At 40.7% G+C, this 17,771-nt stretch overlaps 1 protein-coding gene across 4 annotated transcripts in view; it reads right to left on the reverse strand.

Annotated features, from left to right (window-relative positions):
• The window catches only part of LOC123506277 (dynein heavy chain, cytoplasmic-like), an 81,500-nt gene that overhangs the window by 22,478 nt on the left and 41,251 nt on the right, over positions 1-17,771 (reverse strand). For all 4 annotated transcript variants that reach the window (XM_045258226.1, XM_045258225.1, XM_045258224.1 and 1 more), the window contains 15 exons: positions 17,585-17,668; positions 8,905-9,084; positions 8,354-8,506; positions 7,901-8,053; positions 7,319-7,527; positions 6,943-7,144; positions 5,265-6,544; positions 4,641-4,808; positions 3,954-4,119; positions 3,576-3,806; positions 2,032-2,178; positions 1,257-1,539; positions 881-1,014; positions 385-523; positions 28-262 (listed from right to left, as the gene is read on the reverse strand). In XM_045258226.1, the coding sequence (XP_045114161.1) occupies positions 28-262; positions 385-523; positions 881-1,014; positions 1,257-1,539; positions 2,032-2,178; positions 3,576-3,806; positions 3,954-4,119; positions 4,641-4,808; positions 5,265-6,544; positions 6,943-7,144; positions 7,319-7,527; positions 7,901-8,053; positions 8,354-8,506; positions 8,905-9,084; positions 17,585-17,668 (3,764 nt within the window). The remainder of the gene's footprint in view (positions 1-27; positions 263-384; positions 524-880; positions 1,015-1,256; positions 1,540-2,031; positions 2,179-3,575; positions 3,807-3,953; positions 4,120-4,640; positions 4,809-5,264; positions 6,545-6,942; positions 7,145-7,318; positions 7,528-7,900; positions 8,054-8,353; positions 8,507-8,904; positions 9,085-17,584; positions 17,669-17,771) is intronic.

A 17,771-nucleotide genomic window follows, 5' to 3' on the forward strand; every position in this document is an offset into this window, starting at 1 on the left:
TAATAATGCTATTTTTCAAATACTAACTTGAAGAATGGAACAATTTTGCTGGCTAGCTTCTCAGCTGATCTGAAGCCTTGACTGAACAGCATGACCTCTGCAATGAGCTGTCGGTCAGGCTTAGTCATAGCCAGGGAGCGGAACAGCTTCTTAAGGTTATCTGGGAGATTAGAACGGCCAGCATATCCAGGGTTCATGGTGATGAAGATGGCCATGTCAGTGGATACCTTCACTTGCTTGCCCACCAGCTCCACGGTCAACACTGAAGACACAAAAGTAAATCATAACTATTATTTCTGGACAATTTGATGTTTGTGCTATGCCAGATGTTTGAGGAAAGTAGTATCACAGCTACAAAGATATCCTTCAGCATGCCCCACGCACCCTGACCAACACTCTTGTTGCTGTTGGTGCCAGCCTTCTCCTTGAGGGCCTCCTGGATGGTCTGGATCTGCTGGGACACAGCCGACAGCATTCTCTCCTCCAGACGGTTGAACTCGTCAAAGCATCCCCATGCCCCTACCTGTCCACATCACAATAAGGATGCTGAGACTTGCTCTTGTCATGAGATGCTAAACTTAATGATAAGTTAACTTATCTTTAACAAATCAACTAAATTTCCCTATGAAGTTCTGGTCAACTATAAATCAATTACTGGCACACACTGAATCCTAATGTTCATTCAATTCAATACTCAAAGCTCTCATTTGTGGGAATTAATCTTTCAATAGTATCAATCTGATTTCAACTTTGCTCTTACATAACCACTACCTAACTGTTAAAATATTTGATTTCATCTCTAACAATGAGGCTAAGAAATTAACCACACAATAAAGCATTGTTGGGTGAGAAGAAAAATCCCTCAAATCTGAAAACTAACCTGGCAAAGACCAACAAAAATTCTGCCCATGGCCTGGAAGTCAAAGGTCTCATCACAGTTGAACACAAGCACAAAGCGACCCAGCTGGTTGCCCAGAGCCTTGACAGACTCAGTCTTGCCAGTACCAGCTGGACCTGGGGGGATGAAAAAACTCTCAACAGTGACTGAAGTGTACTACAGCAACCATTACACACCTGTTGCTGACTGGATGACACACATCATCAATACATGACAAACAACCATGACAGTTTTAGATTGATGCTTTACATAATGATACACACTTAACATAAATTCTATTACCTTCATATTCAATGAAGGACACTAGCAAGCAAGGCAATAGTTGTGATAAGTAATAACCAGGAATAACAGTACTTACCAAACGGTGAGCCTCCAAGACGAGCCTCCAGCGCCTGTGTCATGGTGAGGTAGCAGCGGTCAGTGAGAGGTGTCTGTACCAGCTTGTCCTGTACACCAAGGTACTCAAAGCCATAGTTAAACTTGGCATTGGCCATGTGGATGCTGAGCTGCTTCAAGGGATCACTCTGCTTTGGGTCAAAGTAGAATCTCATTTGGCACAGCCAATCAAAGGACTTAGGGTTGGTTATCTTGTTCTTGATTAGGTTTCTGGTCACTGTCCTCTTGTGGACAAACTCACTGATCTGAAAGCAATGACAATCACATAGCTAACAATTCAAAAAGACACTGAAATGTAAATCATGAAAATACACATTTCATCCTGTGAGATCAGAGATTTCTGTGGACATGGATTTTTTGTACTTGTCTTAACAGACACTCTGGTGACATGGTAAAAAATTCAATCCAAAAATTTTAGTGGCGCTTAAAAAAAAAAAAAAAAAAAAAAAAAAAAAATACATATATATATATATATATATATATATATATATATATATATATATATATATATATATATATATATATATATATATATATATATATATATATATATATATGCCATGAAACTATGATGTTATATTATGTTGCCCCCATTTAATATCCCTTCATCTCTATGTTTTTTTTTATACATCATGTGCTCCAACCTCTCTTTAAATCAATTTTAACCAGTCACACTTTCCAAGGCGAGTTGCTTGACTTTGCTTGACCTCTGGTTGGTCCACCAATGTGCATCTTACCAGGTGTTCCAGCTTTTTGCGGCGCAAGAGAGGTTGCTCCTGTAGGACTGAGTCAGCCAACACAGTAAGAGTGGCCTCCACCTGAACCAAGGTCTGATCCAGTGGTCCAGAGTCTCCATTAGATGCTGCTACCAGGCCAGCTTCAACCTGGTATGTAAGAAATACTCATGATTTATGTTTAAATATAGGACAAGCATAAAAGCTGAATCATAAAACAAATCATTAACATCAGTATGCTTGTGTTTTTTTGATAACATATGAAGCTACTATGTGTGTGTGTGTAATTCACTGTTTGATCTGCTGCAGTCTCTGACGAGACAGCCAGACGTTACCCTACGGAACGATCTCAGAGCTCATTGTTTCCGATCTTCGGATAGGCCTGAGACCAGGCACACACCACACACCGGGACAACAAGGTCACAACTCCTCGATTTACATCCCGTACCTACTCACTGCTAGGTGAACAGGGCTACGTGAGGAGACACACCAAATATCTCCACCGGCCGGGGAATCGAACCCGGTCATCTGGCTTGAGCCAGCGCTCTAACCACTGAGCTACCGAGCCGCGCGTGTGTGTGTGTGTATTTACCTAATTGGTAAGGTAAATACACACACACACACGCGCGGCTCGGTAGCTCAGTGGTTAGAGCGCTGGCTTCACAAGCCAGATGACCGGGTTCGATTCCCCGCCGGGTGGAGATATTTGGGTGTGTCTCACGTAGCCCCTGTTCACCTAGCAGTGAGTAGGTACGGGATGTGTGTGTGTGTGTGTGTGTGTGTGTAATTCACCTCGGTCGCCTGCTGGTCACCCAGCCAGTCTTCCCCATTACGGAGCGAGCTCAGAGCTCATAGACCGATCTTCGGATAGGACTGAGACCACAACACACACCACACACCGAGAAAGCGAGGCCACAACCCCTCGAGTTACATCCCATACTATATACTGCTAGGTGAACAGGGACCACACATTAAGAGGCTTGCCCATTTTGCCTCGCCGCACCGGGACTTGAACCCGGGCCTCTCGATTGTGAGTCGAGCGTGCTAACCACTACACGACGCAGTGTGTGTGTGTGTGTAATTCACTGTTTGATCTGCTGCAGTCTCTGACGAGACAGCCAGACGTTACCCTACGGAACGAGCTCAGAACTCATTATTTCCGATCTTCGGATAGGACTAAGACCAGGCACACACCACACACCGGGACAACAAGGTCACAACTCCTCAATTTACATCCCATACCTACTCACTGCTACGTGAACAGGGGCTACACGTGAAAGGAGACACACCCAAATATCTCCACCCGGCCGAATCGAACCCGGTCCTCTGGCTTGTGAAGCCAGCGCTCTAACCACTGAGCTACCGGGCCGTGTGTGTGTGTGTGTGTGTGTGTGTGTGTGTGTGTGTGTGTGTGTGTGTGTGTGTGTGTGTGTGTGTGTGTGTGTACTATATCCAGCACCCATCTTTGATACTGGAAAGTTATAATTAAGGAAAAGGATCAGAATCTATGTAAACCACAGGTTTGTATAAGATAAGGCATTTGTTACCTCTTCACTCCATGAAATCTGGGCAGCCAGCACAACCAGCTGGGCTTGGTACTTGTCACACCAGGCTAAGTAGCTGGCTGTGTCAATGGGGCCATGCTTGAATTGCTTGATCTCTCCCACTGCAGCTGCCAAGTTCTGAGCCAGTGTCACCCTCATCTCCTTCTCTACCTGGGCCAGCCATTCATTGATCTTGGGGAAGTCCACTGTTGATACCACTTTGTTGAATGGTACCTGCAGTAGTGCAATAACATTGTTAGATATGCTAACTCCACACAAAAGGAAATTCACTCCTCACTCTGGAATAACCATGTCACTTTATGGAACCAGAAATTTTAAGCAGTATCACAACAGACCAGCCTGCAAAAGTTAGAGTCTAACCTCTTCTCCCTCCCTGGAGGCAATCCCAGTGACTACAGTCTCTGTCTCATCCAGATTGATAGCAGTCACCCCAGCAAACATCTTCTTGAAGTGTTTCTGAAGCCGAGGAATGTTCTTGCTGTTGCCAATAATCTCCAGCAAGTCCTCATCTCCCACAAAATAGAATCTGTAACACAAAATAAAAAAAAAAATGGTATCAGAATCATGACCTATACTGCCATATAAAGTACTAAATGAAGTGAGATCTATCTTCCAAACAGCAAAAATAGTTTATAGGAATAATTTTGTTTTCAAACATATCAAGCTTTAGACACTCTAATATTTAAAATCTCCATAGATTAGAGTACAAAACTTTAAACAACATTGTTTATTACTAATATTAACTTCATGTATACTCAAATCTTGAAACTCCAAACTAAAGAGGAGGAACACTGGTCTGATGACCACAAAGATTACACTAAGTTAGGAAAGGCTAACTAATATCAACAATTACATTATAAAACATAGAGGAATAAACACAGTAATTAATTTTTTATCAGGCATACTATCCAATCGAGTGTAAAATATCTGTACAATGTAAATACATATACTAAGGTACGAGTGTTACATCATACAGTGATGTCTACAAAGGAATGCTCCTTTTGTAACATGTATCATTACAGATACGGGAAGTGTTTTATGCCTCACCTGGGGAAGGAAGATCTCTCTCGCTCCAAGTACTCGCCAAGGGCCTTCTGTATTTTGCCCAGCAGATCAGCCAGGCGCTCCAGGGATCGCTGGACACCCTGAATGTTGAGTACATCCATCACCATCGGTGATTTGCTGACCTTCTTCATCAGGTTCAAGAATTCAGTACTGAAGAAACATGCCAAGACTAGGTTAATCATACAGAAGGGGAAAAATAGTTTAAAAGTACTTTTACACAGATGATTTAATCAATATACATATCTTCTTATCAAGCATCATTGTTTTAACCCAACAATCACACATGAAAGATGTCTAGAGAAATATTTCTACTATTATCATCCAGTGCTAGCATTCCCCAAAATGAGATGTATCACTGAATAAAAAAAAAAAAAAAAAAAAAAAAAAAAAAAGAGAGAGAGAGAGAGAGAGAGAGAGAGAGAGAGAGAGAGAGAGAGAGAGAGAGAGAGAGAGAGAGAGAGAGAGAGAGAGAGAGAGAGAGAGAGAGATATTGTCAGAATGAGCATCATGTGCAAGTTTTAGAAATGTAGCTACAAACAAATATACCCCCCAGGAGTGGCACAACTATTTTTGCATATCTTAAAAATGTACATAGGATCCACTCACCTAATGCTGCTGAAGCGTGAGGTCTCCACAGGCAGCAGAGCCTTGATGTCGGAGGACCCAGAGAAGATCCCCTCCAAGTAGACCCAGCGCCTCTGCACGTCAATCCACACATCAAAGAGGGAGTTAATCCTGTTCAGTTTCTCTTCCCAGGTGAGTGCCTCCTCTTCAAACTCCCTGTAGTAGGGAGACAGTTTCATAGCAGCCACTGAGTTGATGTGCTCCTTCACCTTGTTGAAGAGATCATCCCAGCCACGGATCAGCTTGCACTTGTTCTGGTAGTTGATAAGATCCAGCTCATAACTCTGCCAGGACTCCCTCACCTGCTTCAGGAACTCTTCCAGGGCCATCTCACCCTGGGCAGTAATGATCACATTCTTGATAATGGCCTCATTCTTCACCAGGTCCACATCCCACACCTGCCCCAAGGTCAAATCACTCAACAACCAGGAGACATGCAGCTGCTTCATTAGGGTCTTCCAGTGGCGCTCCTTGAGGGCGTCACTCTTCAGTTCAATAATGGTCATGTTCACCTTGGTGTAGCCCTGCAGCAGCCGTTTCACATACTCATAGCTTGCATACTGACGCAGGCGGGCCGGCAAGTCCTTCAATTGAGTCAACAGCTGATCTAGCTGGCCACGTAGTTTTCTGGGTTGCACTGAGAGCCAAGGCTTCTCCTTCATCTCATCAATCTGCTCCCAGATCTTGGCCAGCTCAGCCCACACTCCCTTCAGGTCCTGCAGCTCTTCATAGGCCACTGTCATTCTGTCTTCTGATGTGTTGAGGGCTCCAGGCTCCTGGAGCTCCAAAGCCTCCTTGGCCTTGGCCACATTGTCTCGGTCATCCTTGAGACGGGTGAACTTGCTTTCATACAGGGTAAGGCGCTGCAATGCCTCATCTGGTCGCAGGTGTCCTTCCACTGGCTTGCCATGCTCCCAGTCCTGCAGGAAGTCATTGGTGCGGGACTCTACAGCCTTGTCCTCTGCTACAATCTTGAGTTGCAGGGAGGCCACCTGGGTCTGGATGCTTGAATCTTTGCGGCGGATGATCTCGTTGAAGGCTCCCCATTCACCCTCAATGTTGTCCACATGCAACCATTGGTTAGGAAACTGGAAGCGTTGCCGCTCCAAGATCCGTTGTCCCTCCTTGTACATTTCAACATGCTTCTCCCATGATTTCATCTTGCGTTTAAGAGCTTGTACATAAGTGATAAGGGTCACAGCATCAGAGGTGCTGGCCGCATCAATGCTCTGCTGCTCCAGCTCACTTCGGCTCTTTGACACCTGTGCAAAGTTGAAGGACAACCTGTTAGCTGATTCCATAATTCAAATTAGTAAGGAATTTTTGCGTATGAAAAACAATGGTTTTTGTTTTTCTTCACACTATAACTATTTTTTTTTAACAGGAAACTTGAAGATGTTCAAACTAATTAGGAATGTGAATTCTAAACACCTGTGCTATCACTAGCATCTTCATGTCCTCTGGAGAACTTTCTTTACAGTAGTCCAAAGCAAACTTCAAGCTACACTTTTCACCATCAACCAAACTTTTCATTATAAACAAGAAGCTCAGACAGACTTAAGTCATATCAGGCTGTCCACAAAGATACATACAATTCCAATCTGCAACAGCATAGTAATGTGGGTGCACAATGCAGGATACCCACACATAACTAACTTACCTGAGCATGGAACTGTGTCATCTCCTGACCCAGCAGCTGTCCAAACTTGCTGAGGACATCCTTGTGCCACGAGTCATACTTGAGGGACACTTTGCTCTGCACCTTGGCATAGTCCACAACAATGGGTCCAAAGCTGCGCCGAGTGTCTGAGGTGTCAAATGTGGTGCGGCACTGTTTGATGTCCTGTAGAAGCTTCATCCACCTGCAAACACAAAATTGACAATGAAATAATGAAAAACATGTGAAATCCATATCAACTTCCAATTCCTAAAACCATACAATTAAAAATGAATTCCCTCACTATCTCATTGATTAGTCAACACAAACTGTCAATCATAAGTCCTATCCTTTGTGGCACCAAGGCAGCCTTACTCACTTGGCCACATCATCACCCAGCTGGCCATAAAGATGATCTGGCTGCAAATCCCACAGAGCTTGATACTGCAGCCACTCTTGGACATAAGTGGTCACTTCATCCACTACCATCTCAATTGCCTTGTAAGCAGCCTTGATGTAGGTGTGCCTCTCAGGGAGCTTGGTGAGCAGATTTTTATAGACTTGGGTGGTGGGTCGGTCCAGTCCAACCTGAAACATGTCAACTTTATATATATTTATATAAAAAAAAAATAAATAACAGGGATATAACCTCAAAATCTATTCTTAAAGTTAATGAAACATGACATATATATTATTAACTCCTTCAGAACTGTGACATTTTTTTACCTTGAGTTTTGGGTGTGACTAGACAATTTTATTTACATTAGGAAGGGTCTATGGATGTCAGAAGATTAATGGCCACAGTCTTCACTATTTTAATCCCCACATAAGTTTCTGAGACTGTATAAAATCATCAAATAGTAAGCAGAGTGAATATAAAAATGCATCATGGTCCTCAAGGGGATTAATCTCTGCAGCAACTCCACCAAAATGCTTCACCAGACCCTGACAAGACCCAGACCTGGTATCGGGTGCTCTGGATGCGGTTCTGTGAGGTGACAATGGCCTGCCAGCTGAAGAGTTGCTCCATGATCTGGTAGCGTGCCTGCTCTATGGCTGGGTGCATGTACATGGTCTGGTTGGTGATGCGCACCTCTTGCACCACCTGGTTGATCTGTTGTAGAGAAAATAATGTCAAGCAGAAGTTTTCTTTCAACAAATGGATTAGTTATTTGCTTTCTTGTTTGCATAAAATTAGAAGATAATAAGCATTTTCAATGCACTCTTCCATTACTATCATCTCAACAGAATCCATTCATTCTACCCCACAACACACACCTGTTCAGATCTAATTATCTCTATTATTCTAGGTTTTCTAATTCTCTACGTTATTTCTTCCCTCTAACATATTTGTATATTAAGTCACTATCTATGCATAATCCTGATATGTGTGTGACCCCTGCACCCCTTGTACCTTTGGATCTCCACCAGGCTTGTGTGTTGGTTTATCAGGAGTATCAGTGTCCATAGGAATGTCAATATCCTCATCCTTCTGCTGCTGTCCTAGAAGAGCTGCTGTCCATGCCTGGAGGCCGGCCTGAAGACGTGCTGCAAGCTTCTTCTCAACCTACAATGCAACAACACACTAAATTAAAGATGTGCTTACTAAGTTTCTTAATTTTTCTATGTTATTCTTGAAATATTAATCATACAATCTTTTTTTTTTTTTTTTTTGCTTTTTAACTTTCAGTTTTCTCTATTTTATTAGTTCTAGGACAATGCTTCAAGACAGAGGCTTGGTTTTGGCATTTGGGAACCGTTACCCCAAGTGGATGCCCTTCCTATCCTTGGACTGGGCATCCACTCAGGATAACAGTCCAATCTATCTGCAACAAAATTATTCACATTCATATATTGGGATATTCCTGTAATATTCAGTATCACACAATAAGACATGATGATGATAATGATGATGTCACTGGTGATGGAAATCATGATAGTAATGAGAAAGTAAGGAAGACCCACCTGTTCATCCAGCCTCTGTACCCAGATGTGTAGATTGGAGTACTGGTGGAGAGAGAGGTCATCCACAGCTTTCTGGATCTTGTTGAGGATCTCGGCAAAGGTGAAATGGGCATACTGACAAGTGTCCAATGACCGCACATCCACGTCCAGTTGTTCCTCAAGTACCAGCAAGTCATCAACCTATACAATGGGGAACTGGCTTGTTAGTGTTGTATTTTTGGGAGACCTGTGATTTAGTGGAAGCTCAAAGCAGTGTACCAAAGTATGAGTGCAGTGTGTGTATTAACCTAGTAGTATATTACAGGGTTTCAGCAGAGCTCACAGTGACCTGTCTGCATATCTTATTTTATCCAAATTTTCCTTAAATCTGTGCACACTTTCTGCTGTTAAAATCTCATCATTCAAACTGTTCCAGATATGTACTTTTTAATGTTTCTCAAACATTGACTTTTCCAGATCTGCTTAAAATGTCCTCTTGTCATCTATCTCCATCTTCAACCAGTGATACCAGGTCTTGTTTATCAATCTTTTTCATACTGCTCACTATCTTGTACATCATTATTAGATCTCCTCTCTCCCATCTATTCTTCAAAGTTGGTAGCTCCATTTCCTTTAGTCTACCTTCATAGGGAAGGTCCTTTATTTCGGGCACCGTCTTTATGGCTATCTATTGGATTATTTCTAGTTTCTTGATGTCCTTTTGCATGTGTAGTGACCACACCACAGCTCCATATTCAAGTCTAGGTCTTATCATCATGGTTATGATCTTTATCATCATACTCTTGTCAATGTAGTTAAATGCCACCCTGATATTCACTAGTGTCTTATATATTGAAGCAAATAACCCATTTATGTACCTTTCTGGGGTCAGGGTATCTTTATCTTGTACACTCACTCTCAGGTCCTTCTCCTCCTTATTTTTCATTATAACCTATTTTCCCATTTTTGTACTCCCACATAGGCCTTCAATTACTTTTACCCATTTCCATCACATGACATTTTTTGGCATTAAATTCTAATTTCCACTACTGGCTCCATTCCCAGATCTTATTGATATCTCTCTGCAATTCAATACAATCCTCATTGTTCCTTATCAATCTCAAGAGTTTTACATCATCATCAAACAAATTTATGTAGTTACTCAGGTTCTCCTGTATGTCGTTAATTATATATATTTGAAACATTATTGGTGCCAGCACTGACCCCTGTGGCACACCACTATTTAATGTGCTCCAACTTGATAGGGTGTCTCTTATTACTGTCCTCATTTCTCTTTCTGCTAAATAATCCCTCATCCAACTTAAGATACTTCCCTGTAATCCTCCTATGTGTTCCAATTTCTATGGGAGTCTTCTATGTCGTACTTGTGTGTGTGTGTGTGTGTGTGTGTGTGTATTTACCTAATTGTATTTACCTAATTGTAACATACGGAAAAGAGCTATGCTCGTGTTGTCCCGCTCCATATCTATTAATGTCCAGCTTTTTCTTAAAATCATGAATATTCCTTGCGCTGACCACTTCCACGCCTAAACTATTCCATGCTTCCACCCTTCTATGAGGGAAGCTATATTTTTCACATCTCCTATAAGTGGCCATTTTAGTTTTTTCCCATGCCCTCTCGACATTCTTCCATTCCACATACACAGATCTTCCCTATCCATTTTTTCCATGCCAATCATCACTCTGTATATTGCTATCAGGTCTCCCTTTCTTCTGTTTTCCAGGGTTGGAAGTTGCATTCTTTTCAGTCTGTCTTCATAAGTCAAATCTCTTAAGTCAGGCACCATTTTCGTTGCAGCCCTCTGTACTTTCTCTAGTTTCCTTATGTGTTTCTTTAAGTTCGAGCCCACTGTATTGTTGCATATTCAAGCCTCGGTCTTATCATTGCAGTAATTATTTTCTTCATCATTTCTTCATCTAGATATACGAACGCCACTCTTATGTTCCTCAATAAGTTCAATACTTCTCCAATTATTTTGTTTATATGTCTCTGGCGATAGGTCATTGGTAATTGTCACCCCAAGGTCTTTTTCTTCATGACTGGTTTTATGTCTTCATTTCCTATCTTGTACATACTCCTGATTCTTCTTTCACTCTTGCCAAACTCTATTTTCTTGCATTTTGTCGTGTTGTGTTTCTTTAAGTTCGAGCCCACTGTATTGTTGCATATTCAAGCCTCGGTCTTATCATTGCAGTAATTATTTTCTTCATCATTTCTTCATCTAGATATACGAACGCCACTCTTATGTTCCTCAATAAGTTCAATACTTCCCAATTATTTTGTTTATATGTCTCTCGGGCGATAGGTCTATTGCACCCCAAGGTCTTTTTCTTCATAGTTCCATTTACCAGTTCCATTAGGTGACCATTTATTTTTTTCTTGGCAACAACTTGAACTCCACCATTCTGTGGAATTTCCACCTTCTTACTCTTCACTCCTCTTGTCCTTCTATAGCACCAGGTTTTGTTTATATCTTCCTTGTAACATTTTCTATCTTGTAAGGTTGGTAGTCAAACAGTCCTCCTGGGTTTTGATAACTCTTAGCACGTATCATGCTTTGCATCATCAGCAAATAAATTAATATAATCCAAATGCTTTAGATTTTCCCATTGTGAATGTCCATACTGTTTAGTTCCATAAATCTGAAACATAATTTGTTTATATCTTCCTGTAACAGGTCCTCCTGGTTTTGAACACTGATCATCAGCTTGTGGCACTCTGAAACATAATGGGGCTAACACTGACTTGTACCCTTGTTACTTTACCCCAAGATGTATATCTGATCAAAGTTCTCAAATAATCCCTTGTCCATTCTAACAAAGTTCCTCGCAGTCCTCCATTGTTCTCTAGATTCCAAAGTAGTCTTCCATGAGGGACTTTATCAAAAGCCTTTAATATGTCCAGGTATACTGTGTCCACCCATTCATCTCTGCTTTCCAGTCCTTCTACAAGAACTGGAAGGTCTGTGTGCAAGATAGGTCGGTGCATTATGTCCCATGATAAGTCCCATAACACAAAGAGTGGAGATGACGAGGCAAAGTTCAAATTTTTCCGCCAATACCTTTCCACTGTTTTGTTCGCACCAGAGAGAACTAGGCAGTGTATTTTCCACCACAAGTGAGGTATGTTGTGGTCTGCTAACAGTTTCAATAGTATACACATGAATATCATCTTTAGTCACTGCGCCACTTATTTTCATAGAAAACTAACCTAACTTGTCAATGAATTCATCATTATTATGCCTGGTTGTCAAATGATTGAGGATAAACATGTCTAGTCTCAACAAATAAGGAATTGTGTGGGTAACACGTAAGCTCTATATAAAAAGCTCTTGGAGGGTAGTGCACCAGGGTACCCTACCAGGGTAGGGAATTACTAAGCTATAGTAAAACTAAATTGTACTGGCCTACAGGGTGAGGCCAATAATCTGTGCCACATTACCATATCTTTCATTAATTCTATGAAAATGGAATAACAGTTTTCTATTCAATTTAATGCATGATTTTGCAAAAATTGTGTGGGGGGACACAAGAGATGTGAAGATCTCTGCAGGTGATTATGTCGTAAGTAAATAAATACACTCGACCCTCGAAACAAAGAACCTCCCATCAACAGATTTCGAAAACTATGGACAAATTCTGGAATCCAGTTTAATCTACAGACAAATATTAAAATGTGCGCGATTGTCCGTTCCCGGCAAATTATTGTCCGGTAGGTGGCGGGTCGGTCGTGTCATCAGCTGTTGGCCGCCACGTTTAATCTTCAGTCCGTGTGTTTTCAACCAACAGCGAACATTGTCCAGTGCTTACCACGGCTTTTTTATGCATTTGTACCCTTCCCACGAGTGCTTAACCTATCCAAAATGCCTCCTAAACCTAGTAAACCAGTGAAGTGTAATCGAAAGGCTCTTCCAGTGGCTGCTAAGCTTGAACTAATACGAAAATTAGAAAATTTTACGTATTTTACGTACATTTTATACAGTTTTTTACATACTTTTGCAAAGAACGGACTTTTGCAATCTACAGACAGGATCGAGCACGCATTTGTCCGTTGTTTCAAGGGTCGAGTGTACAGTAAAGGTGCTGGTTATAAAAGTGCAAATGAGACTGATAATTTGCATAACATTTACTGTTATATCCTCTCGAGATACCTAGTCTAACAGAGTGAGTGGTGAGAAGAAACATAAGACACCATTTTATTTCAGTTATTGCCCTAAGCTCCACTTATTTATTGAACATCATTGGATGCAGAGACTTTTTTTGGCTGTACAACACACAGTAAGACAGGGAAACGTCAGTGTGTACTTCCGTTGTGGAGACCAGAAAGTGAGTCAATTTGCATGTGCATGCCTGCCTGGTGACCTGACTCCCCCCTTCCCCAGGGAAAAAATACAAAGCTAGTTTGCAATCTTTTCACTTTTTTTTTCTTTTCTTTCTTTTACTTTTACTCTTTGACAGGCAAGAGGAATTACTAAATACTTAATGAGAATGATTTTCATAGCTTGTGGATAAAAATAAAGAACTTAAAGACACCTAGCGCCATAACCCCACATAACCTATCGCAAAAACCCGCACTGCCCACCCAGTAGGCACACTGGGCTGGCATAACCTTCCTTCACTTACAGTACTTCATGCCTAGAAACTGTAACTATAGAGGGCAGCGCGATATCTGCCATCATAGCAGATACAATCTTACACTACTGGTAAAACTTTCATGGTCATATTCCAGTCTGGAGGTTTTGTAGTTCATATTGTCTGCTTAAGGTATTGCAGACCACCTCCTCTACTCTATTACTCTCGAGTAGAAGCTTACTTAATAAGTTCGCCCGGTAGCTCAGTGGTTAGAGCGCTGGCTTCACAAGCCAAAGGACCGGGGTTCGATTCCTCGGCCGGGTGGAGATATTTGGGTGTGTCTCCTTTCACGTGTAGCCCCTGTTCACCAAGCAGTGAGTAGGTACGGGATGTAAATCAAGGAGTTGTGACCTTGTTGTCCCGGTGTGTGGTGTGTGCCTGGTCTCAGGCCTATCCAAAGATCGGAAATAATGAGCTCTGAGCTCGTTCCGTAGGGTAACGTCTGGCTATCTCGTCAGAGATTGCAGCAGATCAAACAGTGAACACACATGACAACTGTCCTGTTGTGAACCTAAATTGTCTGTCTGATATAACTTGTTCTTCTTCCAGATGTTTAACCCATTTTTCTTTGATCATTATTTCACACAACTTCCCCATAACGCTTGTAAGTGACACTGGTCTATAATTTAATGGCTCAGTTGCCTTTCCTCCTTTAAATATTGGTATTACATTGGCTCTCTTCCATTCTAGTTGAACTTTCCCTTCATTTAGTGAACTTGTAATTATTTCCCAAATTGGATCCAATAGTTGCTCTTTACATTCTTTTAGCACCCAGCCTGATACACCATCTGGCCCCATTGCTTTACTGACATCCAAATCATCCAATAATCTTCTAATATCCTCTTTGTGCACTGTGATTTCCTGTAATCCTTGGCAATGTAATGTCCTATTAGGTTCTTTAAAATTTTCTCCAATGAATGCTGTTTTGAAGCTTTCATTCATTATTTCACACATTTCCTTCTCTGTTTTAGTATGTCTTCCCTCCGTTAATTACTTTATCTATTGTTTCCTTGTTCTTCATTTTGCCATTTATAAATTTGTAGAAAAGCTTGGGTTTGTCTTTGCTTTTACTCATCACATGTTTCTCAAAGTTTCTTTCTTCCTCTTCCCTTACTCCAATATATTCATTTCTCGCATCCTTATACTGCTGTCTGTTATTGTCATTTCTCTGCTTTATGAGTTTCTTCCAAGCTTTATCTTTTGCCTTTTTAGCTTCTGTGCATCTAGCACTGTACCAAGCATGTATTTTTTTCTTAACTCTATAAAAAGGTAAGTATTTCTTTACTCCTTCGTTATATTTCTGTAAGAATATTTCATATTTCCCTTGTATTGTCCTTTCGTACATAATGTTTCTCCATTCAATGTCAGCCAAAAAGTTCCTTAATTTTTCAAAATCTGCTCTTGCATAATTTAATCTCTTTTGTAGTCATCTCTGTATCTTATCCCATCCTCCTCCTGTATTTCTAGCTCTAATGTCACATGATCACTTTTTTCCCATTGGACTAAGGTATTGTATGCTGGGAGGGTTTTTATTTTTCATTGTGAATACTAGGTAAAGCAACGATGGTTCTTCTTCCCCTTGTACCTTGTTTACTCCTCCACCCAATGGTCCATTGTATTTACCATAGTCAACTGTAACACCACCTTGCTCCACTGTCCAGCATTATCCATTACTTCCATCTCTCTCAAGTTTATTATTTTACAGTTAAAGTCTCCAACTAAAAGTATTCTTCCATTTCTTCTCATCATATTATCTAAGCACTTAATCACCTCTTTGCATATCTTTATGCTCCTTAGTTCCCCATGTATTTGTCTTAGGTGGTACATATGTAACTACGATTTTTCTTTTTTACTATTCCTGTTTTGATTGTTACTCCCATTAGTTCCACCTTGCCCTCACCATATTGCACTTCCTCCACACATATATTATCACGAAGCATTATTAGCACTCCTTCTCCCCCTTTACCCTTCCTGTCTCTTTTCTAGCTATTATATCCCCTCCTCCTTAAAGTTAACATGGATCTCCACTCTTAGTTTTGTTTCAACGATGCACATTACATCCGGCTTTTTTTTCTTTCAAATAATCCCTAATCTCCAACGTGCTGGATAACAACCGATCTATATTAGTATAAGTCACTCTTAATTTCTTGCCTCCTCCACGACCTCTTCCTTCTTCCATAGATAACACTTCTTTACTCTCATATCTAGGACCCTCCGTAGATTTTTTTTATCGATCTCCATCCTTTTCTCATTTTTTTCCTTAGCTTCATTTCTTAGCATTTTCTCTTTTTCCCTCTCCTCTAGATTCATATATCTTTTTATCCATATATCTTTATGTTTAGTATCACTGGCCAGCTTCCCTTTCCTTGTCATAATTTCCCCCACTGCCACCTGTGATCTCATTTTCATTGGTCTCCTACCCCCTTCACTAAATCTTCCCAATCTAATCACTTCCTCCACCTCTTGTTCCAGCTCCTGTGTGCTGTCCTGGACCTGTTTGATAATAGATTTGGCCAATTCTCTCTCTTCATGCTCTCTCTCATAAATTTGTTTGAATTTTTTTTCCTTCATCCCAAAAATCACGAGACATTTCCTCTTATCCACTGTATCTCTCATTAGATCTTCTTTGTCCTTAATTACTTGTATAACAGCTTCTTTTGTTTTTTTTTCCTGGATTTGTCTCTTTACTACCTTTGAAAATTTTACTTTTTCCTCTTCCTGTTCTTATTTCTATGCATTTTGTAATTCCTTCAGCTTGTTTTCACCCAATCCAATTTATACTGTTCCCCATCCCATCCTGTACTTTTTTCCTGTAGGCTCTTTAAGGAATTTTCTTAGTCATGACATGTAGCTTTTAGTTTACCATTATGTTTCTTTATCTCCTGTATCTCCTCCTTTAATCCCTGATTGATTACACTGACCTTCTCACATTCAACTAATCTCATTCTCAGCTGTGTTTTCTGTTATCAGTCTGTCCCGCTTCTCCATTAAACTCAACATCACTTCCTACATGTACCTCATCTCTCTTTCCATGTTTATCAACCTCCTCACTTTGCCTCTTTCATCTCTAAATCCAGAAAAGTTCCTATGCATAATATCCCCAGTCAAACTCCTCAGTCCAACAGGTGTTTCAATAAATCATTGATTTTCTCAGCTTTTTACTATGCGATCTTGTGCTCCGGATGTCATATTCTTCTCTCAGGATCAGTTTCTCATTATCCACTTGGTCCATTCCGTTGATCAATTTATAAACTTGTATCAGGTCTCCTCTCTCCCTTCTTTGTTCCAGGGTTGGTAGATCCATAGCCTTTAGTCTCTCCTCATTTGTCATCCCTTCAAATTCTGGAATCATTCTTGTAGCCATTTTTTGTAGTCTCTCCAATTTCCTTATGTGTTTCTTTTATGAGGGTCCACACTACTCCTGCATATTCCAATCTGGGTCTTATTATAGTACTTATCAATTTCTTCATCATTTCTTTGTCCATGTAGTGAAATGCTATTCCAATATTCCTTAGCAAATTATATGTTTCTCTAAAAATTCTATCAATATGGCTTACTGGTTGATTGTTTTCTTCCATCATCACTCCTAAGTCCTTTTCCTTTTTAACTTTCTCCAGTTCTACTCCATCTCCCATCTTATAGATTCCCACAGGTCGTTTTTCACTCTTTCCCATTTCCATGACATGGCTTTTGTTCACATTGAATTCCATTTCCCACTTTTTACTCCATTCCCAGATCTTATTTAGGTCTTCTTGCAGTATTTCACAATCCTCTTTTTGCTTTATAACTCAGCACAGTTTCATATCATCTGCAAACAGATTTATGTAGCTGTTCACTCCTTCTGGCATGTCGTTAATATAAATGAGGAAAAGTATTGGTGCCAATACTGACCCCTGTGGCACTCCGCTTTCTACTGCTCTCCACTTGGACTTCATATCTTTAACTAACGTCCTTATTTCTCTCCCCTTCAAATAATTTTCTATCCATCTCAATGTGTGTGTGTGTGTGTGTGTGTGTAACCACTCTAGACTGACAAACAAATATATACCTTCTCTTGGAAGTTGAAGACACATTCTGCCAGCCGTTGTACATAAGGGTCCAATTTGTACGACTCCCACACCAGCGACATGCCCTGAAATAGTGCAGGAAGAAGAATCAAATAATGAGACAGAAAAATCTAATTTATAAACATATAACATATATATATATATATATATATATATATATATATATAT

Source organism: Portunus trituberculatus, chromosome 19 (genome assembly GCF_017591435.1).
Source record: "Portunus trituberculatus isolate SZX2019 chromosome 19, ASM1759143v1, whole genome shotgun sequence".
NCBI classification, from domain to species: domain Eukaryota; kingdom Metazoa; phylum Arthropoda; class Malacostraca; order Decapoda; family Portunidae; genus Portunus; species Portunus trituberculatus.